Source organism: Xyrauchen texanus, chromosome 29 (genome assembly GCF_025860055.1).
Source record: "Xyrauchen texanus isolate HMW12.3.18 chromosome 29, RBS_HiC_50CHRs, whole genome shotgun sequence".
NCBI classification, from domain to species: Eukaryota; Metazoa; Chordata; class Actinopteri; order Cypriniformes; family Catostomidae; genus Xyrauchen; species Xyrauchen texanus.
Genome location: NC_068304.1, coordinates 25,377,243 through 25,401,391, shown reverse-complemented (window position 1 = coordinate 25,401,391; position 24,149 = coordinate 25,377,243). Strand labels below are relative to the sequence as shown.

Here is a 24,149-nt window from a genome sequence, read left to right as displayed (position 1 = left end):
CCTAGTGTATTTTCAGCCAGATTCACTATATTAATGAGGACATTTTCAAACATGTGGCACTCACAAGTATAGCCACACACACACACACACACATATTTCTGACATTCAAAAGATCATATAGTTTATGTTCTGTGCTTTAAACTTTTTTTCACAATTTAATAAAAATATTAGTTGGCAGCAAACCAGTATAAGTATTCTGCATATACTGTATATGTGATGGTATATACTGATATGTTAAAGTACAGTATGTGTAGTTGTTTTTTGGGTTTTTTGATGATGATGATTATGCAGACAATGCATTGTTAGATTTTGTTGTTTCAGTTGGCTGGAATATCAGAAAAAAAATTAATATTCAATTTGGCTCACATTTGTTTCTTTGCCAACATTTATTTCAAGCCCAGAAATATGAGATTTTAATTTGCTGCCCCACATGAATTAAACTAATATTTTATCAGTTTATATCTCACAGAGTAGTGTACAGGATGTCTTGGGCATTTGCTCATAGAATTCTTACAAAAGCCTTACAATAAAAGTAAATGATGCATGTGGCAAACATGCCTAACATCTCCTTTTGTGTTCTATGGAAGAAAGTAAGTCACATTCATTTGAAAAACATCCCTGATAGCACACAGGCATCACCCAGATGTCTATTTGATGTGTGTGTTTATATCTGGAAGTCATATTTTTTAGGTTGTTTGCTCATATGCAATATGTCTATAAGACATTTCACCTCGGATGTCAAGAAGACATTCAGCAAATGTCTTTGAGATGTTCATGATTTAGAATGTTTTTTAATCTGATATTTGAAAGATGTTTAGTAGGTTTTAATCAGTGATGCTTTCCAGATGAAACACTCTTAAACAGACATCTCAGAGACATATGTATGTAGGATGATTCATTCATATTTGGGTGAACTGTCCCTTTAAGTCGACATTTTAGCATTCCCATATGTTTACAAAAACTAATTTAAAATTAGCGTAAATGTAGCACGATGAGCGATTGATTTTAGTGACTGCTTTCCTGCTGAGAACTGAAACTATGAATGGATGCATGGTGAATGATTGATTTTTGTGACTACTTTGCAGCTGAGATTGGAGACTATGACCCAGGAAAGCATCCAGAGGGCTACAGCTCCAAGTTCCAGTTTTTCCCCAAGCACTCAGAGAAGCTGGAGCGAAGGATTGCAGAAATTCACAAGACAGAGTTAATGTATGTGTACTCTTTTAATAATGTATGGGGGGAATTTAATTATACACTTTACGTTAAGGTTAAATACATGAACACATGCACATGTAACGTCTAGGTTACGTATGTAACCCCCGTTCCCTGATGGAGGGAACGAGACGTTGTGTCAGAGAAGCGACACTAGGGGTCTCTCTTGAGTGCCGATATTCACCTCTGGACTATGAAAAAAGGCCAATGAGAGTTGGCAACCAGTATTTGCATGGCCCGCCCCCGGACATACGGGTATTTAAGCGGCGCAAATACGGGAGTTCATTCAGGATTTTTCTGAGGAGCCGGAAATGGTCCGGCCACAACAGTGGCTCGGCTCAGCGACGTGGCAGGGGAGACACAACGTCTCGTTCCCTCCATCGGGGAATGGAGGTTACATACGTAACCTAGATGTTCCCCTTCTGTCGCTCTCTCCACGTTGTGTCAAAGAAGCGACACTAGGGGTCCACTTATAAAAGTGACATGCGCTGAGCCGTGTACGTGAACTGCTGATACAGGAGCGAGCAGGTAATCTTACGTGCAGGATGACCAACTGCATCAGGCTGCACATACCCTTCCCCAATGCCCCATTTAAGCCATCAGGATTCCTTATTGTTACCCTGGAGGGGGGAACAAGGTGCTGGCTGCCAACCTGGGAACGGGAGAAGCCTGGCCGGGCCTCTTTTCTCTCTATGTTTCTCGCATAGAGCAACTAAGGCCGGGGCCCTTACACGCATTGAGGGAAGGGGGTCTTAGCCCTTATTCAGGGCGGAGAAGACCCTGCGGAGGCCACGCCTACCCGAGAGGGGAGGCAAGTTTCAGTTGCAAAACCATCAGAGGCCTACTTAGGGCCTATGTGGAAAAGTTGGTGCGGTGGTGGATCCAGCCTCATAGAGGGGGGAACATACAGCACGGCAACCGAGGCAGCCATGACTGCCTAAGGGAAACACGGGAGTCCGCTCGCCAGAGGGGACAGAACCGTGGTGTTACACACAGGGGGGGTCCGAAGGAGGCCTTACCTGTGGAGCACCTATACCAGTACAGGGTAGCTTAAGGTACCCACAGTGGCTTGGGTCGGCGAGTTCCTCCGCTGAACTGCGACCCACGAGGGCTAGGGAGGAATCAACCAGTGTCCCAAACCTGAGATCTCCTGGGAATGAAGGCGCACTGTTTCCCCTGTTTAGGGGGAAGGGCGCTAGGTGCAAGCGATTCACCCGGTCAGATCGTGGGCGTGCTACCGAGTTCTACGGGCTTGGTACCTGAGAAAACTCGGGACGATACTGACTCAACTCGGAGATTGTAGAATCTCGCAAAAGTGTTAGGTGTTGCCCAGCCCGCTGCTCTACAAATTTCTGCTAGGGCAGTGCCCCTAGCCAGTGCCCATGAGGGCGCAACACTCCTGGTGGAGTGAGCTCGGACCCGCAAGGGGGGGCGCGGCCTGGGTGTGATAAGCCAGGGAAATGGCGTCGACAACCCAGTGGGCGAGTCTCTGCTTGGAGACAGCGTTCCCTTTCTGCTGTCCCCCAAAGCAGACAAAGAGCTGCTCAGAGCGTCTGGTGCTCTGTGTGCGGTCCAGATAAATACGTGAAGCACGTACTGGACATAGCAGTGAAAGGGCTGGGTCTGCCTCCTCCCGGGGCAGCGCTTGCAGGTTCACCACCTGATCCCTGAAGGGCGTGGTAGGAACCTTGGGCACATAGCCCGGTCGCGGTCTTAGGATCACGAAAGTATCTGCCGTACCGGACTCCAGGCAAGCGTCGCTAACAGAGAACGCATGCAGGTCCCCGATCCTCTTGATGGAAGCGAGCGCAATCAGCAGGGCAGTCTTGAGAGAGAGGGCCCTGAGTCCAGCTGAGTCAAGCGGCTCGAAGGGGGGTCTCTGGAGTCCCGTAAGGATGACCGAGAGATCCCAGGAGGGGAACAGGTTAGGCCGGGAGGGAGTTATCCTCCGGGCACCTTTTAGGAACCTGACGATTAAGTCGTGCTTACCAAGAGACTTGCCGTCTACCGTGTCGTGGTGGGCCACGATAGTGGCGACATACATCTTGAGGGTGGAGGGGGACAGCCTCCTCTCCAGCCTCTCCTGAAGAAACACGAGCACTGACCTAACTGCGCACTTTTGCGGGTCTTCTGCTCGGGAAGAACACCAGTCCACGAACAGACGCCACTTTAGAGCGTAGAGATGCCTGGTAGAGGGGGCTCTGGCTTGATTGATTGTATCTATGACGGTCGGTGGTAGGCCGGCTAGATCTTCCGCATCCCGTCCAAGGGCCAGACGTGGAGGTTCCAGAGGTCTGGGTGCGGGTGCCAGAGCGTGCCCCGTCCCTGAGAAAGAAGGTCCTTCCTCAGGTGAATTCGCCAGGGAGGGGCTGTCGTGAGGAGCGTGAGGTCCGAAAACCAAGTCCAGGTGGGCCAGTAAGGGGCTACCAGAATGACTTGCTCCTCGTCCTCCCTGACCTTGCATAGCACATGTGCAAGAAGGCTCACTGGGGGAAATGCATACTTGCGCAGCCCCGCCGGCCAGCTGTGTGCCAACGCATCTGCCCCGAGGGGAGCCTCTGTCCGGGCATACCAGAGTGGGCAGTGGGAGGTTTCTTGGGAGGCAAACAGGTCTACCTGAGCCTTGCTGAACCGGTCCCAAATCAGCTGGACCGACTGGGGGTGGAGCCTCCACTCTCCGCCAGGCAAGCTTTGTCTTGACAGCGCGTCCGCTATCACATTGAGGTTGCCGGGGATGTGAGTGGCGCGCAGTGACTCCAGTCGCTGCTGACTCCAAAGGAGGAGACGACGGGCGAGCTGTGACATGTGGAGGGAGCGTACTCTGCCTTGGTGGTTTATGTAGGCTACGACCGTGGTGCTGTCTGTCCTGACTAGGACGTGTTTGTTCCGAATTAACAGAAGAAACTTCTGCAGGGCCAGAAAAACAGCCAGCAGCTCTAGGCAGTTGATGTGCCAGCGCAGCGTGCCTCGGTTCCACCGGCCTGCGGCTGCGCGCCCGTTGCACACGGCGCCCCAACCCAGTTTGGAGGCGTCGGTTGTGACCAGAACGCGTCGGGACACCTGCTGCAAGGGTACTCCTGCCCTTAGAAAGCAGAGGTCTGTCCAGGGTTTGAAGGTTTGGCAGCAGGCAGAGGTAACTTTTACGTTGTGCGTGCGCGGCGCCATGCTCGTCTCGGGACTCGAGTCCGGAGCCAGTGCTGAAGTGGTCTCATATGCATCAACCCCAGCGGCGCGGCCGCCGCGGAGGATGCCATATGCCCCAGGAGCTGTTGGAAACGTTTTAGCGGGACCACGGCGCCTGGCTTGAAGGAAGCGAGGCATTTCAGCACTGACTGAGCACGCTCGTTGGAGAGACGTGCTGTCATTGGGACTGAGTCTAACTCCAGACCGAGAAAAGAGATGCTCTGGACCGGGGAGAGTTTGCTCTTTTCCCAGTTGACCTGAAGCCCCAAACGGCTGAGGTGGCTGAGCACCTGGTCTCTGTGTGCGCATAGTAACTCTCGGGAGTGGGCCAGTATGAGCCAGTCGTCGAGGTAATTGAGTATGCATATGCGGCTTCTCGGAGCGGGGCAAGAGCTGCCTCTGCGACTTTCGTGAAGACGCGAGGGGACAGAGACAGGCCGAAGGGGAGGACTTTGTACTGATATGCCTGGCCGTCGAATGCGAACCTTAGGAAGGGTCGATGTCGAGGGCGAATTGAGATGTGGAAGTACGCATCCTTCAGGTCTACCGCTGCGAACCAATCTAGATGCCGGACGCCAGATAGAATTTGTTTCTGGGTGAGCATTTTGAACGGGAGTTTGGACAAGGTCCGATTGAAAACTCGCAGGTCCAAGATCGGTCATGGCCCCTGGCGGCAGGTTTGTGGCAGGGCAGGATGCTTTTTTTGCTTGAAAATAGCCTTCGTCTGTTTCTTCACCACTGAGGACTGGGTGAAGTTGGGTGAAGTCGTCAAGTGGTGTCGCCGAATGGATGGAGCTGGGAGACGGGGGCGTTTGAGAAAGCATGCTTTGTCTGCCTCCCGTACTGCCTGTCCATTGTTGCGTTTCTGGACCACGGAGTGTTCATCGTCTGTTTGAGTGCAGTTCCTGCAGCACGTCAAGAACAGGACCACCCAAGTGCAGATTTTGAAGTGCCCTGGCCCAGTGGACTTGCAGGAGGGGGCCATGGCGTGTAGGGGGGAGCGGTCTGGGACGTTCTACCACCGAGGGTAGCGAGAGCGGAGGAGCGAGGAAGCTGGGCTTGCTCAGCTAATCATGCACGTCCAGGAAGGAATCCGGGGGGGAGGGGGCGCGGCTGTCAGCGGAACCAATTAAGCCCGGGGAAGCATAGCGGACCTTCTTGCATCAGGCTCAGACTGGGCGGAGACCCGAAGGTGGCAGCCCAGGCGAGTTATCAGCATCCGACGCCGCTGTTACGCTCTCTGATGCAGCGGTGATGTCATCATCCAATGCCGGGGAGCTCGAGGGACCGGACGGTAGGCTGTTAAGCGGACCACACTAATCCCGAGCTCGGGGGAAGCAGGCAAGCATGCCGGGGAGGCGGGAGGTTTTCGAGGGGATTTACCCGGCGAAAGCGTCTCGTTATTCTCCCCAGATCGTTCTCCATCGCCCGCGGCGCCTGCCTCAATCCTGTAGGAAGGTGGCGAGGCGCGGGGGGCGGCTGAAATGGCTCTCTCTCACTACAAGAGAAAGCAGAGATCGCAACGCTGCCACGGTTATGTTCTCACACTGAAAACATAACCCATTGGAGAGAATTCTCATTCCGAGCTCGGACGGAAACAAGCAAGCGTGCCGGGGAGGCGGGGGGTTTCGAGGGGGTTCACCCGACGAAACGGAGCCCGTCACTGTCCCCAGATCGTTTTCATCGCCCGCGGCGCCTGCCTCAATCCCGTAGGAAGGAGGCGATGCGCGGGGGGCGGCTGAAGCGGCTTTTTCTCACTACAAGAAAAAGTCTACGACCGCAATGCTGTCATGGCTATGTTCTCGTACTGAAAACATAGACCATTCATAAAAACGCTGCCTGCGTGTGATCGCAACCCAGGAATGCAAGGCAGTTTTTATGGCCGTCAGAGGAGGGGAGAATCAACGCATCCAGAAACTACACAGAGGCGGAAAATCGTCTTTAAAAAGACGCGTCCTGAGAAGGACGTTCAACTCTTTTAGAATAACTCTTTCGAGTTGTCTGCGCTGTCGAAGCGCCCAGGGGCAAGAATGCACAGCTGTGCACGAATGAGAAAGCCGCTGTTATGCGCCGTCAAATCCAACAGCATGCAGAGCGTCAGAGGTTTAAACAGGAACTGGGTGTGTAACTCGCAGCAGACTGCATGCACGACCATCGGCTCCGAAGAAATTTTCTGAATGAACTCCCGTATTTGCGCCACTTAAATACCCGTATGTCCGGGGGCGGGACATGCAAATACTGGTTGCCAACTCTCATTGGCCTTCTTTCATAGTCCAGAGGTGAATATCAGCGCTCAAGAGAGACCCCTAGTGTCGCTTCTCTGACACAACGTGGAGAGAGCGACAGAAGGGGAACAAGTGTTATATTCCAAAAAAGGTTTCAAGATATAACATTGAATATTGTTGCAACAAATAATGCATTTGTTCATCTTGGAATTCTTGGTTAATGTTTTATTTATTTGTTTTATTTGTTGCAAATATCACTCCATATTGCTATAATTTGCTATCATTATATGGCTTAATTCAACTTTTTCTTGGTTCAAACAGTGCATTTGTGAGTAGGGTTGTTTCTGAAGTGATTCATTATTTATTCATTATTCTTGAAAATATTATTCAGTATGACTTGGCTTTTTATCTTATTTTCATTTAAAATAAAACACTACAATTTTGTTTTTCGGCCAATTTTTGTTTTCGGCCATTGATGATTCTGTAGATTCAATTCTGAGGCATTGGGAATCAAGAATCACCTTGAAACTTTGGAATCATCTCCAAAGCTGGAGCTCAAAATACCTAACAGATCGTTTATTCTAGCACGCCTTTATACTCCTGTTTTATAGCCCTGTTCCAAACTGGCTTTTTTAGTGTCTGTAGCTTTAAATGCAGAGGAGCTGCTGCTCCCCACACCTCTTTCTGGAAGTGGGCTGTGCATTTCCTGCTGGTGCCATGGATACACTGGTGACAACAATAGGAGAACTTAATCAAGTAAAGAGTTACAAATAACACAGAGTACACACTAAGTGTAGTACAAAGGTCGAGTTATGAAATATGAAAAACTGCTATAGTTGTCGAAAATACCACTATAGTTTCATAATTGTTTATTAAATAATGACCAGTTTTATTACACTGAAAATCTTCATTCCATGACCACTCAAGCGGGACTGTGGATGATGCCAATCAGTTTATATTGTAACCGAAACAGAGCTACAGCTTCATTCTTACGGAAAGTTTTAGTTAGGGACCATTTGCTATGTTACACAAAGCAAAATGTTTTCAAAATAAGCATTCCCCTTCTGTCACTCACTCAATGTTGTGTCGATGTAGTGACACTAGGGGTTACTCTTGGAAGCCCCAAAACACCTTCAAATCTTTGAGAAAATGCCAATGAAAATTGGCGAGTGGAATTTGCATGCATAAAAGGAAGCTGGAATGCAGGATTCATTCAGATTTTTTCTACAGAGACGAGCAGTTGTGTATCAGCAAGCTGAATCCACTGCTGTTCCAATTCACCTCTAAAGAAGTGTTTACTGTTGGATATACAGCGTATTCCAGTGGCTTTCACTTCATCTGCACAATTACTGCAGAGCAATGCCCCTAGGCACGTCGACAGCTCTAAAAGTGTGTATTTCTCCTCTAAAGAGTATATTTCCTCTATTAGAGCAATCACTTTGACGTGAACGTATTTTTTAAAGATGCATCTTCTTAAAGATCCCTTTCCATATCTGTGTAGCTATGTGATTCTATTCGCCAGGCAACCGCCCCGGTTCCACAGCGGTCACTTCACGTCCTACATGCGGAGCTCGCAGTCCTTCTGCAGAAGGACATGATAGAGCCTGTCCCTTCAGCTGAGGTGAGGCAAGTGTTATACAGCCCTTCGTTGTTCTGAAGAAGGGTGGTGGGTTATGGTGCGGAGGCTATTGCCATTGACTCCTCTCGAGTCAGCGGCAACTCAGGTCGCGGCAGGTGATGCTCAGGGGAGAGTGGAGACTCCATCCCCAGGTGGTCCAGCTGATTTGGATTCGGCTCGGCAAAGCACAGGTAGACCTTTTTGCTTCCCGAGAATCCTCCCACTGCCTGCTCTGATATACCCTGACGGGAACTCCCCTCGGAACAGCCGCACTGGCACACAGCCGGCCCTGGGGGCTGTTCAAATACGCGTTCAAATACGCATTCAAATACTGTTCAAGTCACCCTTGTTGCACCGTACTGGCCCACCCAGACTTGGTTCTCGGACCTCACACTCCTCGCGACAGCACTTCCCTGGCAAATTCCCCTGAGGAAGGCTCTTCTTTCTCAGGGACGGGGCACAATCTGGCACCCATGGCCAGACTTCTATAATCTCTACGTCTGGTCCCTGGACGGGATGGGGAAGACTTATGTGGTCTACAGCCTGCAGTGGTAAATACGATCGCTCAGGCCAGAGCTCCTTCTACAAAGCAGCTGTATACCCCGAAGTGGCATGTGTCCATTCAAGGGGGAGGACACCGCGGAGACCACACCCCACCTGGAGAGGGGGGCATTTGAGTGGAAATACATCACATGGTCTTAACAAACCTTGTCGGAAGCATCTCATGTGGAGAAGTCCTGTGGTAGGTCCTACCGGGGGTGGGGAGGATTTCTACAAAGCCGGTGACCAGGGGCAGCCTGCCCAAGGAAGATGCGGTTTACCAACGGGGATACATATTGCATCGAAAAATACATCACACGGGGTACCTATGGGTAACCAGCGCATGTGGAGCACCTACCCCAGCACAGGGCCTAGTAATTACACATACTGGGCCGGCAGTGTGTTCCTCCAAAAACTCACTTGCCACAGGGCTAAGGAGGAAGTACAGTACACATCCAGGATCCACGACTTTGTGAACACTGGGAGTAAAAACGCACATCTTCACCTCAGGGTAGGTGAAAGGCGCTATGCTCAAGTGGTACACATGACTCTGTCATGCACGGAATGAATGCTCGTCCTTGAACATCCTTGTTTTTCTATTTAGGCATGTGCTAGACGGACATAATTTACTGTTGCACTGTGAATTGCTGCTTTTTCCCACGTCAGCGGAAGCAATGTAAATGGCAAAAGTGCCAATATATTACAGTAGATGTTTCACATATGTTTTCATAAAGGGCTTTTAAAGGGTTAGTTCACCCAAAAATGAAAATTATCCAATAATTTAAAAAAAATATCCTGGCTCTTCCATGCTTTATAATGGGATTGAGTGGTACCTTCATTTTTGAAGCCCAATAAAGCACATCCATTCATCAAAAAAGTAATCCATACGGCTCCAGGCGGTTAATAAAGACCTTCTGAAGTGAAGTGATGCATTGTTGTAAGACAAATATCCATATTTATAACTTTATAAACAATAATCACTGGCTTTCACAAGAGAGTCGAGTTCCAGCGTATGACATAGTTGAAGCACAGAGAATAGAGCAAAAAAAAATGCCGGTCACGAATTAGAAGACAACAACAAAAACAAAAATGTCGTAGGATTTCAATATAAGAGAAGAGGAGATCGAGTTTTTTGCTCAGCCCTATTTGTTTGAACCGAAGTACACCAACCTGGAACTCCGGGAGATGAAGGAGGATGCAGAAGTGGTACAAACAAAAGAATCTGGTCGATGGATAGTATGGTGGTGGTGCTCATGCAGGAAATGCAAGGTAATGCCAACAGAGGCTGAGAGTGTTTGCTGCCATGAATGGATGATTGGAATGCCTGGATAGACGCACAAACGCACCATTACTAATACAAATCTACAGTATAGCTACTCACTTCTTTTCTTCTGTCCATTGCTGTAAACAACACGTATTTCCGCGTTCGTCACTTCTCACCTCACTTCTCACCATATGCCGGAACTCTACTCACTTGTGAATGTGTGGACATCCGTTACAGGAAACCAGTGATTATAGTTTATAAAGTTATAAATATGGATATTTTTCTTACAAAATGCATCGCTTTGCTTCAGAAGGCCTTTATTAACACCCTGGAGCCAAATGGATTACTTTTTTGATGGATGGAGGGGTTTTTTGGGCTTCAAAATCTAAGGTACCATTCACTCCCATTATAAAGCTTGGAAGAGCCTGGATTTTTTTTAATATAACTCTGATTGTGTTTGGCTGAAAGAAGAAAGTCATATACACCAAGGTTGGCTGGAGGATGAGTAAATTATGGGATAACCATTTTTGGGTGAACTAACCCTTTAAGAGTGTGAAAGACGTGTGTTTATCAGACTTACTCTACTTTGGCAGAAAGCTCTATGATCAACCAATTACTGAGTATGATTCCTGCACACACTGTGTATACTGCTGCCCTCTTGTGTTTGACCGTTCCATGACGAGAGCAGCCCCATTAATCTTATGGAATCTATCTTCAGAATGTATAGCGGGGTGGCCAGTTTAGAGCTTCCAAATTGTTCCAGTAAATTAATCTTGTAATCTAAGAGTTATCATTTTCTCTCGATGTAAGAGTGTCTTTTCTTTTCTGATTTGTGTTGAAATACAAGGCAGACGGTCTTGTTACATTAAGGTCTTGAATGTTGTATGGCCAGTGTTAAATAAAACATGAATTGGGAAGAGGTTTCTTAGAGTGATGATACTAGAACCATCTGGCTGAATTGATTTCTATGTAGTAACTACTAATCAGTGTGGTTTAAGTGTAAAGTGTCAAAATAGATCTATACAAAACATTGCCTTCTGGACAGATGATTTCTTCAAAATGTTGTGATGTATTTCCAACTTGTTAAGGATACACATTAGGTACAAACCCCACAAAGAATGCTGATTCAATCCATTCTGTATCTTAAAGACTTGACAAATCACTTGACAGGCAGGTTTCTACCCTGTGTTAATTTATTTCCTATTGAAACAGGAAGTTTTGGCAAGACATATGGAAGGACTAAAGTAGCCAATAGGCTTTAGTTATGTCACAACTATTAACCATAATTTGCAACTTGCTTGTAATTTGCAGGTGAGGGACATTCTCACTCTAGAGAGCATTTGATTGGATTAAATTGATTTTGCGCCATTTTCCAAGACAATGACTGATGGAAGAGATAAAGGCCTTTAAGTGTTAAAAGCATATATCGGGGAGAAAAAAAATAATTTAGTAAACATATTGGGGTTTACTAGGATGTAGAGCACATAGACTAGAAGCAACTAAACTGTCATTTTGATTTCATGGGGTCCTTATGACAGTTTTGAAATGTAACTGGGGATTCTTTTCTGGCTGATTGTTCCACCATTAAATGACAAAACGGTGTTTTGGTGTTGTTTTGCAGAGGTCAGACTCCAGAAACAGCAGAACTGAAGTTCCTGCAGAAAGCACAAATGCTTGAAACATACGGTGTGGATCCTCATCCGTGCAAGGTTTGATGGCGCTATCTAACCCATGTATAGCTTGGATCCAGAAGCTATTGTCAGTAGTTTCCACAGTATATAAGCCCCAAACTACCTGCCTTTTAGATGCTGAACGTAAGGGAAACTATATTTTTCATAAGCCTGACAAGAACACTGTGCTGTTGTGCTCACTGGATAGTCTTCCTACAGAGAAGTGAAGGTGACGTGGTTCTCTTCTATCACTTTTCATCACAGGATGTTTCTGGGAACCCAGCCTTCCTTGCCTTCACTCCGTTCGGTTTCGTTGTGCTTCAAGGGAACAAGAGAGTTCATTTCCTCAAATGGTGAGTGACTAAACTTGCCTCTTTTCCCCACCGAACTTCTACTGACGTCTTCGGGGCTGAGTAAACACAGATAGATATACATATACATTGTGAGACTGAGTCATTTTCACCTAGAGTATACAAGTCATAGCTGGTTTTATTATATTGTATTATATGTTCCTGGCCGAAAGGGCCCAGCCATCTGCTTCTGTCTGTACAGCAGACAGGTGTCCAATTATCCTTCAGCAGCTCTCCCTCCAGAGGGCATGTTTAAAGTCAGCTGGCCACGACAAGCCGGTGCTGACTGTCAATACAAAGAGAATGAAAAAGCGTAAAATGCTGTCCATTGTGCTGTCTTTCCTTTGTCTGGCTGTCTCTTGGTTTTGTTGTATGTGGATTATTCTGTTTTGCACATATATTTCACAAGTGAAGCAACCTAGCAACAGTGCATTACAGTATAACAATATCTAGTTCTAAAGGATAAATTCTTTATACTTTTATTAATTAAAATGTTATGATATGTGTGTCTTTTCTTTTTTTAAACTAATTGTTACAATTGTTGAAATGCAATTTATTCAAATAATTCACCAAAAACTGAAGAACGTCATCACGATCATACACATCAAACATCCACACTATCATAAAATGTTCAAAAATCTTGAATGTTGATCAAGGCCACGATCTTATCCTTATTCCAGAACATGTGATAAATGTTTTAAAATAGTGTGTATGTTATCTTTAATATAGTAAGCATAGTTTGAAGATGTTACATTTAAAATTTCAAGTAGGTAAAAGTACGACGAGTTGAAAAATAACTCACAAATTAAATAGCTTTGTCTCCTCTGTCTCTATTTGTGGGAAAACAAATCAACAGGAACAATGAACTGTGGTCTCACATGCTATAGCAGGTTGCTGCATCACCTTTAAAGACCCTTTTAATACCTGAAACAATTAAATGAATAATATTTATTCTATAAAAATACTGTCCATACCAGAACAAAAAGACACAAACATAAACACACACACACACGGCAGCTGCGTGTGTCTCTCTCTTTCTCTCTCTCTCTCTCTCTCTCTCTCTCTCGAACTGCCGTATCTGACTCATCTTTATCCCTCTCCACGGATGATTAGCCCAAATTTTTTTATAAAATTGTAAGCTTCAGATTTTTGATATTTGTTAAAGAAAAGGAGGGATGAGTCTTAATTATTTTTTGTGGTATTCAACATTATGTCACAAATTCTGTCATTTGAGCTTAACTTGTATTGAACCCAGAACATTCCTTTAAGTGTGCAGCCTAAAATCTACCTCAATCAGAAAATGATCATCAAGAGTTTTTGTATATCATTTAAGATTAAGCCTTTTATTTAGAAAAGTGAATTTAAGACTTTTTAAGAACCTTTGGGAACCCTGTATAGTACATGCTGTGTTTGTCTAATTATTTTAGTGGCCTGTCTTTGTTCTATAAATCCTTCTTTATCTTGAACAGGAACGAGGTGACCAAACTGAAGTTTGAGGCAAAGACATTCCATGTATATGCAAATCAGAAGGAGGTGAGAGCAGTAATCATGCAAACATCGGTGGAGTTGTACAGAATTACAATATACAAAAGTCCAATATGATAATGGAGACACAATCTATGCACATTTAATAATTCTCTTTAATGACAGTGCTGTATCAGTTCACTTTTAATGAAAATGACTTACTTTTATGCACAGGACAAAAAGATCATCTTGACATACTTTGCACCAACACCAGAGGCCTGCAAGCACCTTTGGAAATGCGGTGTTGAAAATCAAGCCTTCTACAAGTGAGTTTCAAGGACTCTTTTTTTTATTTGGAGGCATATTTGCTTGGTTAGAATAGAGAAATGCATTATTTTTAGCCTTTCAAATTGAGGAGAATGATACAAAAGTTGGGCTTGGGGGGATGAAACAGAGGGAACAGATCAGGACTTGACCCGGACATGACCCAGGCCAGCTTTAAACCCAGGTCCACCCATGAGCCAACAGCTCATATACAGTATATATTGTGAGCAAGTGAGCTACCTTTTGTGCCACAGCTGAGCTCCATCTTGAGATACTTCAGAAAGGGCAACTGCACAAAAAACTAGTTGCAGCAATAATGTGTACCTTTTTTAGCACTTTCAAATTGCCAACACTGTCATTTCCTTTCCCCAAGGTGTTTTATTTACAGTAAGACTGCTAAGTAAGCTAATTTCCATTGCAGTGAAACTTATAGCACAAGACACTACTGCAAGTGTTGTCTCGACACTTGTGTCTAGATATCTTAACTGGGTTGTTACCTCACAGGGGGACATTTTTATGGAACAGCCACATGTCCAGAATGACCTTTAGTGAGTGAGCAATGAGAGACATAAGGCTGAGCATTCTGCTTGCTCATCTGGAGGGACGCCCGTGGTCATTTCAGTCAAGGCCGTTTGTACGTGACCTTGCACACTCCATGGGAAGTGTTTAAAGCAACCTGCAGTTCAAGACAGACTGCAGTGTTACAGATGAGCAGGCCAGGTTTCTGAAACGAGAGACCAGTTTTACAACACTGTGGAGTCACCGCTGATATTTACATTTACATTTATGCATTTGGCAGACGCTTTTATCCAAAGCGACTTACAGTGCAATGATTACAGGGACAATCCCCCTGGAACAACCTGGAGTTAAGTGCCTTGCTCAAGGGCACAATGGTGGTGGCCGTGGGGTTTTTTTTTTGAACCAACGACCTTCTGATTAACAGCCCTGTGCTTTAGCCACTACACCACCACCACTATCCTGATATTTGTCTCCATCGTTTTTTGATGAACGATTTTGGCTGACCAAGGTGACATCTTTGGAACCAGAGTCCGTTTCGGGGCACTCCTGAAGTGTTTTAGGAAAAGAGGATGGTGTAAGCACTGAATTGGCAAGGTACTCACAGACGTGTGAATTCATTCCTCTGGAGGAAAGAGAAAAGGTTAGCCAAAGTTAAAGTTCCCCAGAGAGATATTGTGGCAGGTGAAGTAAGATGAAAATTGAAAAGTGAGTTTTATGTTGCACAAAGTATGTATTTGGGGAAGGAGATCCCAAACTTGGTGATGAAAAGCCTGAATAAAATGTTCTCCAAAGGCTGACTGAGCCAAAACACTCAAGCTCTGCCAGCGGATTCATTACGAGGTTTAGACAAAGGGTGTACAAGCTGAAACAAAACTTCTTTTAGCACAATATCATTCATCAGGGGTGGGTTGTATGACCAAAATCGTATATCACAGTTTGAGTAATTTGATATCACCATAACAGTATATATTATGATATGCAGTATTTTTTTGACCTGGAAAGTGCTTTATATACATTGCCATTCAAAAGTTTGGGGTCATTAACTCATTCTATATAATTTTTTCTTCACATTTTAGAATAATAGTGAAGTCATCAAACTATAGAATAACAGAAATGGAACTATGGGAATTATGTTGTGACTAAAAAAAAAATAAAAAAAAATTACATTTTAGCATCTTCAAAGTAGCCACCCTTTGCTAAGAATTTAAAGAAATGTACATTTTCTCTACCAACCCTGGATTGAAGGAGTTTCCATCTATGCTGGGTACTTATTGGCTGCTTTTCTTTAATATTCGGTCCAAGTCATCCAATTCAAAAACATTTTTTTTTTAATAACATTTTTGTTTGTAATGAAATAAATTAACATATTGACACAATTATATTTTTTTCTACAAATATCATTTCAAACATTTAAGCATACGCCTTCAGATCAAAAGGTTTTTAAGATCACGTGAACATTACAGTGAATTGACCCCAAACTTTTGAATATTAGTGTATTACATTATTTTTATGTAAAATCTACTGAATTAAACACTTAAATTTGAATGATACACACATTTTATTTGTATGTAAATATAATAAAATTGTATAAATGTCTTTCATTATATAACAAATTATCAAACCAAGTGGCATTTATTGTAAAAACAGATACTGCCTTTTTAGGCTATTTATGGAGGTAGAATAAAAATAAGGTGATTGTACAAGAGATATATATATATATATTAGGGCTGTCAGTCTATTACAATTTTTAATCGAATTAATTACATGGTGTCCCGATTAATTAATCGCAATTAATTGCATTTAATCGCATATACAAATATTTGCTGAGAAAGCCCCTCCTATAACAATAATTCAATATATAATGAAGAAGTAATGATACATAGTTATCTTTAAATATTTAAAATTTTATATATATATATATATATATATATATATATATATATATATATATATATATATATATATATATATAAATAAAAGAATATTCAGATAATTAAAATGCATTACATTCTTGTGGCAGAAGAGTTAATCATTGATAAGACAATACAAAAAGTGGCTTTAGAATACAATGTATTGTTTACTACCATATTATTGATCATAAGTCAATCATTGGCGTACAGTTCACAGCAATCCATTTCACAAGTGAATTTGTCAATCAGTTCGAGATTTATTATGAGGGCTTGTTTAAGGACACGTCAATGAACATCTGCGTCAGACATGCTTGTGTAGTGTCTCGGGTGCGTCGTGTCATAAACATAAAATGTTTAGGTCACTGTGTCAATTTAAATATAGTTTAATACTTAGAACACATATTGAGATCCCTTAGTTCGGATTTGCGCTCCATCAAGTGTTTTGAACGCAAGAACGTGTTTTCTTCACTGTATAAACTGTGCATTGTCACACAGCTGAAGTTTCACTTACTACACTCTGGAGTAAACAGGTTGTACTACAAGCTTGCATTTCTCAGGAATCTTCCATATTATGCTCTGGGGCACTGCGATTAATTTTTAGTCAAATGAATTGCACTGAATGAATGTGTTAAATCGACAGCCCTAATATATATATATAGGGTTGGGAGGGTTACATTTGAAATGTATTCCACTACAGATTACAGAATACATGGTGTAAAATTGTATTTGTTATGTATTCCGTTAGATTAATCAAGTTCAGTAACGTATTCTAAATACTTTGGATTACTTTTTTTTAGCACTGGTACATTATTTTAAATGGTTTTGACTATAAAAAAGACAAAATACCTTTAGTTAAAAATACATTCTCTGAAAAACCTAAATATCTTATGCAGTGTTGTTTCTAAAACAATGATTTTTTATATTTTTACAGGAAAAAAAATATATATATATATATATATATATTATCAAGAATATGATTTTTGCCCTAATTTTAAAGGTCTTATTAGAAAAAAATTTAGTATGATCCAACGTGAATTTTTTTTATAGAAAAATATGATCGTGCCTGGTAACACGTGTGTGTAAAATGGCTAGAAATAGCATTTTAGCTTAGTGTAAAGCTGACAATTTACACAAGATTTATTTCTATTTCATCTGCTCCAAACTTACCTCAAACATATTCTCTGTCTGCTCGTAAGAATGTAACACATCATAAGAAAGTGTTTCACCGCTGTTCAAATGCACTTTTGATCGCATCATTTATATGTATACATTTTTTCCAACTGAAAGGACTAAATATTAAATGAAACAAATGACAATAGAATGCAAAGTTATTTCTTCAGTAATCAAAATACTTTTTGACTGTAACTGTATTCTAATTACCAATTATTTAAATTGTAACTGTAGTGGAATGTATTCTGTTACTTCCCAACCCTGTATATATATACACCGGTGGCCAAATGTTTGGAATAATGTACAGATTTTGCTCTTATGGAAAGAAATTGCTGCTTTTATTCACCAAAGCAGCATTCAACTAATCATAATATATAGTCAGGACATTATTAACATGAAGAATAACTGTTATAAACTACTTCAAAGAGTTCTCATCAAAAAATCATCCACGTGCAGAAATGACATCTTTGAGATCTTTGGCATTCTAACTGTCAGTTTGTCCAGATACTCATGTGACATTTCACCCCACACACTTCCTGTAGTGTCTTGTCGAGCACTTCTCACGCACCTTACCCTAACTCACAAAAGCTCAATGGGGTTAAGATCCATAACACTCTTTTCCAATTATCTGTTGTTCATTGTCTATGTTCTTTGCCCCCTCTTACATTTCCATTATGTTTTTCTGTTTAAAAAGTGTCTATTTCTTTGCAATTCTTCCCATAAGGCCAGCAGAGGACATGTGATTTCTCAAACTAGAGACTCTGATGTACTTGTTTGTCTAGCCTTCCACATCTCTTTCTGTCCTTGTTAGAGCCTGTTGTCCTTTGTCTTTAAAGACTGTAGTGTACACCTTTGTATGAAATAATTTTTTTTTAGCAATTTCAAGCATTGTAAAGCCTTTATTCCTCAAAACAATGACTGACTGACAAGTTTCTAGAGAAAGCTGTTACTTTTTTTGCAATTTTTTACCTAATATTGACCTTAAGACATGCCAGTGTTACGTTTGAGCAATGAGGCAGACGAGGAGGTACGGATCCAAACGCAGTTCAAACTTTATTAAATGAACAGCACAGGAAAAACACAAAGGAACAGCCCACGATGGGGAAATGAAACATAAAAGTATAAACTAAACACGAGATGAACAAAGAGGGCATTCGAGGGAGAATCACACACCAGGTTGACATCAAACAACGATCGACAAAGACAGCACAAAGACACGGGGTATAAATAGACAAACGTGGGAAAGGTGGCCAATGAAAGGACAGAACTCAAACAAGGTAACAAGGTGATAAACAGAAACCAAAGGCAAATTAACCAGGGCAGGTGTAAACAATGAACAGTGAATACGAACGCTAACAGAGGGTTGTGGAATCAAATAAAGGACTAAAGTGACAAGATGGAAAACGAGAGGGCAACAGTGAAACGAGACAGGGTGGACTGTGGAATTAAATAAGGGACTAAACTGAAACTTAAGTGAAAAGTGACAAGATGGAAAACAAGGGGGCAACAGAGAGACAAGACAGGGTAATCATTACATAGCCCCCCCCCTCAAGGATCGGATTCCAGACGATCAAAACAACAAAAGACGAAAAAGACCCACAAAGAAAAACCAAAATGAGGGCACCAGGGGCAAACAGACAGAGACAAGAGGGCACATGGGCGGACCAGGGGGGTACACTGGGCAGGCAGGAAGTCCATGAGGGGCCATTAGGCAGTCCAGGGAGGTGGAGAGGGTAGATAGATAGACCATGGAGGCCGAGAGGGCAGGCAAGCAGTCTATGGGGGTGTGTCAAGGGACCAGGGTCAGGTGGCCGCAGAACAGAGGCCGGTTTAGATGGCCCGGGAGCTGGCCACTTGGCGAGGACAGGGACCGGGTCGGGGGGCCTGGGAGGAGGCCACTGGGCAGGGACTGGGTCAGGAGGCCAGGGGAGAGGACTCAGGACAGGAACAGGGGCAGGAGGCCTGGGTGGAGGCCACAGGACGGGAACAGGGTCAGAAGCCCTGGGAGGAGGCCACAAGACAGGGACCAGGTCAGGAGGCCTGGGAGGAGGCCACAGGACAGAGGCCAGCTTCGGTGGCCTGGGAGGTGGTCGTGGGCCAATGGCCGGTTCAGGGGACCTGGGAGGTGTGGCCACTGGGGAGCTGGCGGAGCCGGAGCCAAGGAGGACCTCTGAGGCGGGGCAGTCGAAGACTTGGGTGGCGGCACCGCAGGAGGCATAGGCAGGGCCGCAGGAGACCCTGGGGGCGGAGCAGAGGCAGGCAGAGCCATGGTGTACCCTGTGGGCAGAGCCGTAGAAGGCTTGGGAGGCGGCGCCGTGGAAGGCTGGAGGCGGAGCCGAGGGAGGCTCGGGAGGTGGAGCCGGGGAGGCGATGGCGTAGAAGGCTCAGAAAGCGGAGCTGAGGGAGGCTCAGGAGGCGGAGCCGAAGGAGGTTCTAGAGGCGGAGCCCTAGAAGGCTCTGGAGGCGGAGCCCTGGAAGGCTCGCGAGGCTTGAGGGGCGGAGCCCTGGAAGGCTCGAGAGGCGGAGCCCTGGAAGGCTCGAGGGGCTTGAGGGGCGGAGCCCTGGGAGGCTCGAGGGGCTTGAGGGGCGGAGCCCTGGGAGGCTTGAGGGGCGGAGCCCTGGGAGGCTCGAGGGGCTTGAGGGGCGGAGCCCTGGAAGAGCAATCGGAGGCTCTGGAGGCGGAGCCGTAGGAGGCCCCGTAGGCGGAGTTGCAGGAGGCTCGAGAGGCTCTGGGGGTGGAGCCGTAGGAGGCTTAGGGGGCGGAGCCCTGGGAGGCTCGAGAGGCGGACCCCTGGTAGGTTCGAGAGAAGGAGTCCTGGAAGACTCGAGAGGCTCGAGAGGCGGAGCTCTGGAAGGCTCGGGAGGCGGAGCTCTGGAAGGCTCGGGAGGCGGAGCTCTGGAAGGCTCGGGAGGCGGAGCTCTGGAAAGCTCGGGAGGCGGAGCTCTGGAAAGCTCGGGAGGCGGAGCTCTGGAAAGCTCGGACGGCTGAGCTCTGGAAAGCTCGGATGGCTGAGCTCTGGAAAGCTCGGGAAACTCGGATGGCTGAGCTCTGGAAAGCTCGGGAAACTCGGATGGCTGAGCTCTGGAAAGCTCGGGAAACTCGGATGGCTGAGCTCTGGAAAGCTCGGGAGGAGGAGCCCTGGAAGGCTCGAGAGGCGCTGGCTCTTGGACGGTCACGGCCATTGGCACTGGCTCTTGGACGGTCATGGCTACTGGCACTGGCTCTTGGACGGTCGAGGCTACTGGCACTGGCTCTTGGACGGTCGTGGCTACTGGCACCTGCTCAGGGACGGTCGTGGCTTTGGGCACTGGCTCTTGGACGATCGGGGCCACAGGCGCTGGCTCAGGGACGGCCGAGGCTACAGGCGCTGGCTCAGGGACGGCCGAGGCTACAGGCGCTGGCTCAGGGACGGCCGAGGCTACAGGCGCTGGCTCAGGGACGGCCGAGGCTACAGGCGCTGGCTCAGGGACGGCCGAGGCTACAGGCGCTGGCTCAGGGACGGCCGAGGCTACAGGCGCTGGCTCAGGGACGGTCGAGGCTACAGGCGCTGGCTCAGGGACGGTCGAGGCTACAGGCGCTGGCTCAGGGACGGTCGAGGCTACAGGCGCTGGCTCATTGACGTTTGAGGCTTGCGGCACTGGCTCATTGACGTTTGAGGCTTGCGGCACTGGCTCATTGACGTTTGAGGCTTGTGGCACTGGCTCATTGACGTCTGAGGCTACAGGCTCTGGCTGGGTTACCGTGGTTGGCGAGGATTCGGGCTCGCTCACGGTGACATGCGTGGGCTCTAGCTCCCTCACCGTGACATGCGTGGGCTCTAGCTCGTTCACCGTGACATGCGTGGGCTCTAGCTCGCTCACCGTGACATGCGTGGGCTCTAGCTCGCTCACTGTGACATGCGTGGGCTCTAGCTCGCTCACCGTGACATGCGTGGGCCGGGAGGCGGAAGCCCGTCTTCTCCTTCTCCGGGCAGACGAGGTGGACCGCGCTGGCTCGTTGACCGGCGCGAAAGGACGAACCACGGGCGAATGGAGGGTCAATTCTGCGGGAGGCGCTACGGGGTTCTCCTCGATGATGTCCACAGTTAGATGAGAACCGCAGATCTGTAGGGTCTCTTCAACGAATGCGTCAAGCGTCCAGTCGCGCGTAGCCGGTGGCAGCCGCTCCTTCAGCCCATCATTCAGGTTGCCTCGGAAGAAGACCACGAGAGAGTAATTTGGAAAGTCAGAGACGTTTGCCAGAGCCAGGAAGTCGTGAATGTGGTCTTCAATAGGTCGGTCCCCTTGCTTCAGGCTGAGCAGATCGTAATTTGCCTGAAAAACTGCTGGATCCATTGTGGTTCGATCGTTCTGTTACGTTTGAGCAATGAGGCAGACGAGGAGGTACGGATCCAAACGCAGTTCAAACTTTATTAAATGAACAGCACAGGAAAAACACAAAGGAACAGCCCACGATGGGGAAATGAAACATAAAAGTATAAACTAAACACGAGATGAACAAAGAGGGCATTCGAGGGAGAATCACACACCAGGTTGACATCAAACAACGATCGACAAAGACAGCACAAAGACACGGGGTATAAATAGACAAACGTGGGAAAGGTGGCCAATGAAAGGACAGAACTCAAACAAGGTAACAAGGTGATAAACAGAAACCAAAGGCAAATTAACCAGGGCAGGTGTAAACAATGAACAGTGAATACGAACGCTAACAGAGGGTTGTGGAATCAAATATAGGACTAAAGTGACAACAAGATGGAAAACGAGAGGGCAACAGTGAAACGAGACAGGGTGGACTATGGAATTAAATAAGGGACTAAACTGAAACTTAAGAAGTGAAAAGTGACAAGATGGAAAACAAGGGGGCAACAGAGAGACAAGACAGGGTAATCATTACAGCCAGTCTATTGCGTAATGTGGCAACTCACAAACACTAAGACAATGTTAAGCTTCATTTAATGAACCAAATAGCTTTCGGCAGTATTTGATGTAATGGCAAGTGATTTTCATGATTAGCATGATTACTCAAGGATAATGTAAACACACTCACAGTATATAAATTATAATATTATATATAAAGTAATATACTGTATATAAATATAATATATATTCTAATATACTTATATTGTATATTATACATGTGTATATATGAATGTTTCATCCATTTGATGACATGCCATTTCATCCTTTACGTTTGGCTACAATAGATCATCGTTTATGCAGAATGAGGTGTCTTAACCTTTTTTATTTTACTTTGTGAATGACCTCTGTGTGGCCGGAAAAGGAGGAAGCTGGAGCCGGATGCACATTCAATGAACTTTAATCAGACACCAGATCAAACTAAAAACATAGCGACATAAACACACACAGATGTGTCTCTTTCCCAGCTTTATTCCCCACCTACTCATGCCATCATCATTCACAGCTGAGCAGATCATTTGCCACATGTGCACACCTCAGCCTCGCTCAATTCCGTCCTCGCTCTGCCCCGCCTGTCCTGCCACAGACTTCTTTTTCATACAAATGTATCTGATTGTGTTTTTTTGTCCTTAAGAATTGAACCATCCCTCTCTGTCACTCCTCAGGTTGGATAAGTCGAGCCAGGTTCGTACGGTGTCCAGCAGTAACCTGTTTTTCAAGGGGAGTCGTTTCCGCTATAGGTAAGTGTGAACAGACAATCACAGCACAGGTCAATGCAGAAGGACTGCTACAGCCTCAGAGACCTCTCACAGAGGGATGGACCCCCTGCTCCAAAAACAACCTACTTTATTCATCACAGTCACATAGAGGTGGCTTCTTTGGAGCCAATGTACCAAAGCCTTCTGCAGATGTAGCTGTGTACACAGGCCACCGTTTAGACACAAGTATTTAATATCAGCAATTGTAAAAGTTGAATGGAGCCATTGGGGCTCTTAAACAGTAACCAGTAACAATTATTATAGTGGGCTCACAGACTCAAGCAACTACAGTAATTAGGAAATTGATAATTTTTCACTCCTTTACAAGGAGACAGACAGGATTTTAAAGCATTTAAGGACTCTGTGGGTGAGCATTTTTGTTGGGAGAAAAGTGGTTCAGTCACAGACTGAGAGACACAGATTGAGTTAGGAGAAGTGACTCAATAAGTTTAATCTAATTCCTGAGCTTCATAGACTGTAGTGGCAGTGGTCACCATCGCTCAAAGTCACAGAAAACACAGTTCCCATCGAACACGTCAGCGGTTGAGAGGATTTGAACATGGTTGGAAGCGGTTGCCATTTTATCCTCAACTTTTTAACAATTTCTTCTGGTTGATTTTGATAGATGAAGCTGGTTTCAAAAGCTGATTTCTGGCTAAATGTTCTTAGCCATTTAAAGTTTTCACTCTGGCTGTTTGAGTTAGGGCATGCCTGCACTTATACATTTTAAGTTGAAAACTCTTTCTTTCCACATCCTACTGTTTTCTAAAGAATACGATACTAGAAATAATTTTTGATATCTCAAATTTGATGAGAGGTGTAAACAAACTTTTCTCTGTAAAATGTGAATCCTTAGATGATCTCATTAACAATTAATTGTATACAAGTGTACTTGTTAGCTCAAACTAAATTTCTGCTATTCTCAGTAGGTGCAAATGCACATACAAGTGTTAGAACCTCATTCTAATGTTGACAAATCCAGATTGAAATAGTGCTTGCCTACAGTTACTAATTCGAATAAT

General features: G+C 45.3%; 1 protein-coding gene across 2 annotated transcripts in view; it reads left to right on the top strand.

Moving 5' to 3' along the window:
- The window catches only part of LOC127623394 (FERM domain-containing protein 5-like), a 175,740-nt gene that overhangs the window by 141,359 nt on the left and 10,232 nt on the right, over positions 1–24,149 (top strand). For both annotated transcript variants that reach the window (XM_052097852.1, XM_052097851.1), the window contains 6 exons: positions 1,086–1,209; positions 11,664–11,751; positions 11,977–12,065; positions 13,532–13,595; positions 13,761–13,852; positions 23,035–23,109. In XM_052097852.1, the coding sequence (XP_051953812.1) occupies positions 1,086–1,209; positions 11,664–11,751; positions 11,977–12,065; positions 13,532–13,595; positions 13,761–13,852; positions 23,035–23,109 (532 nt within the window). The remainder of the gene's footprint in view (positions 1–1,085; positions 1,210–11,663; positions 11,752–11,976; positions 12,066–13,531; positions 13,596–13,760; positions 13,853–23,034; positions 23,110–24,149) is intronic.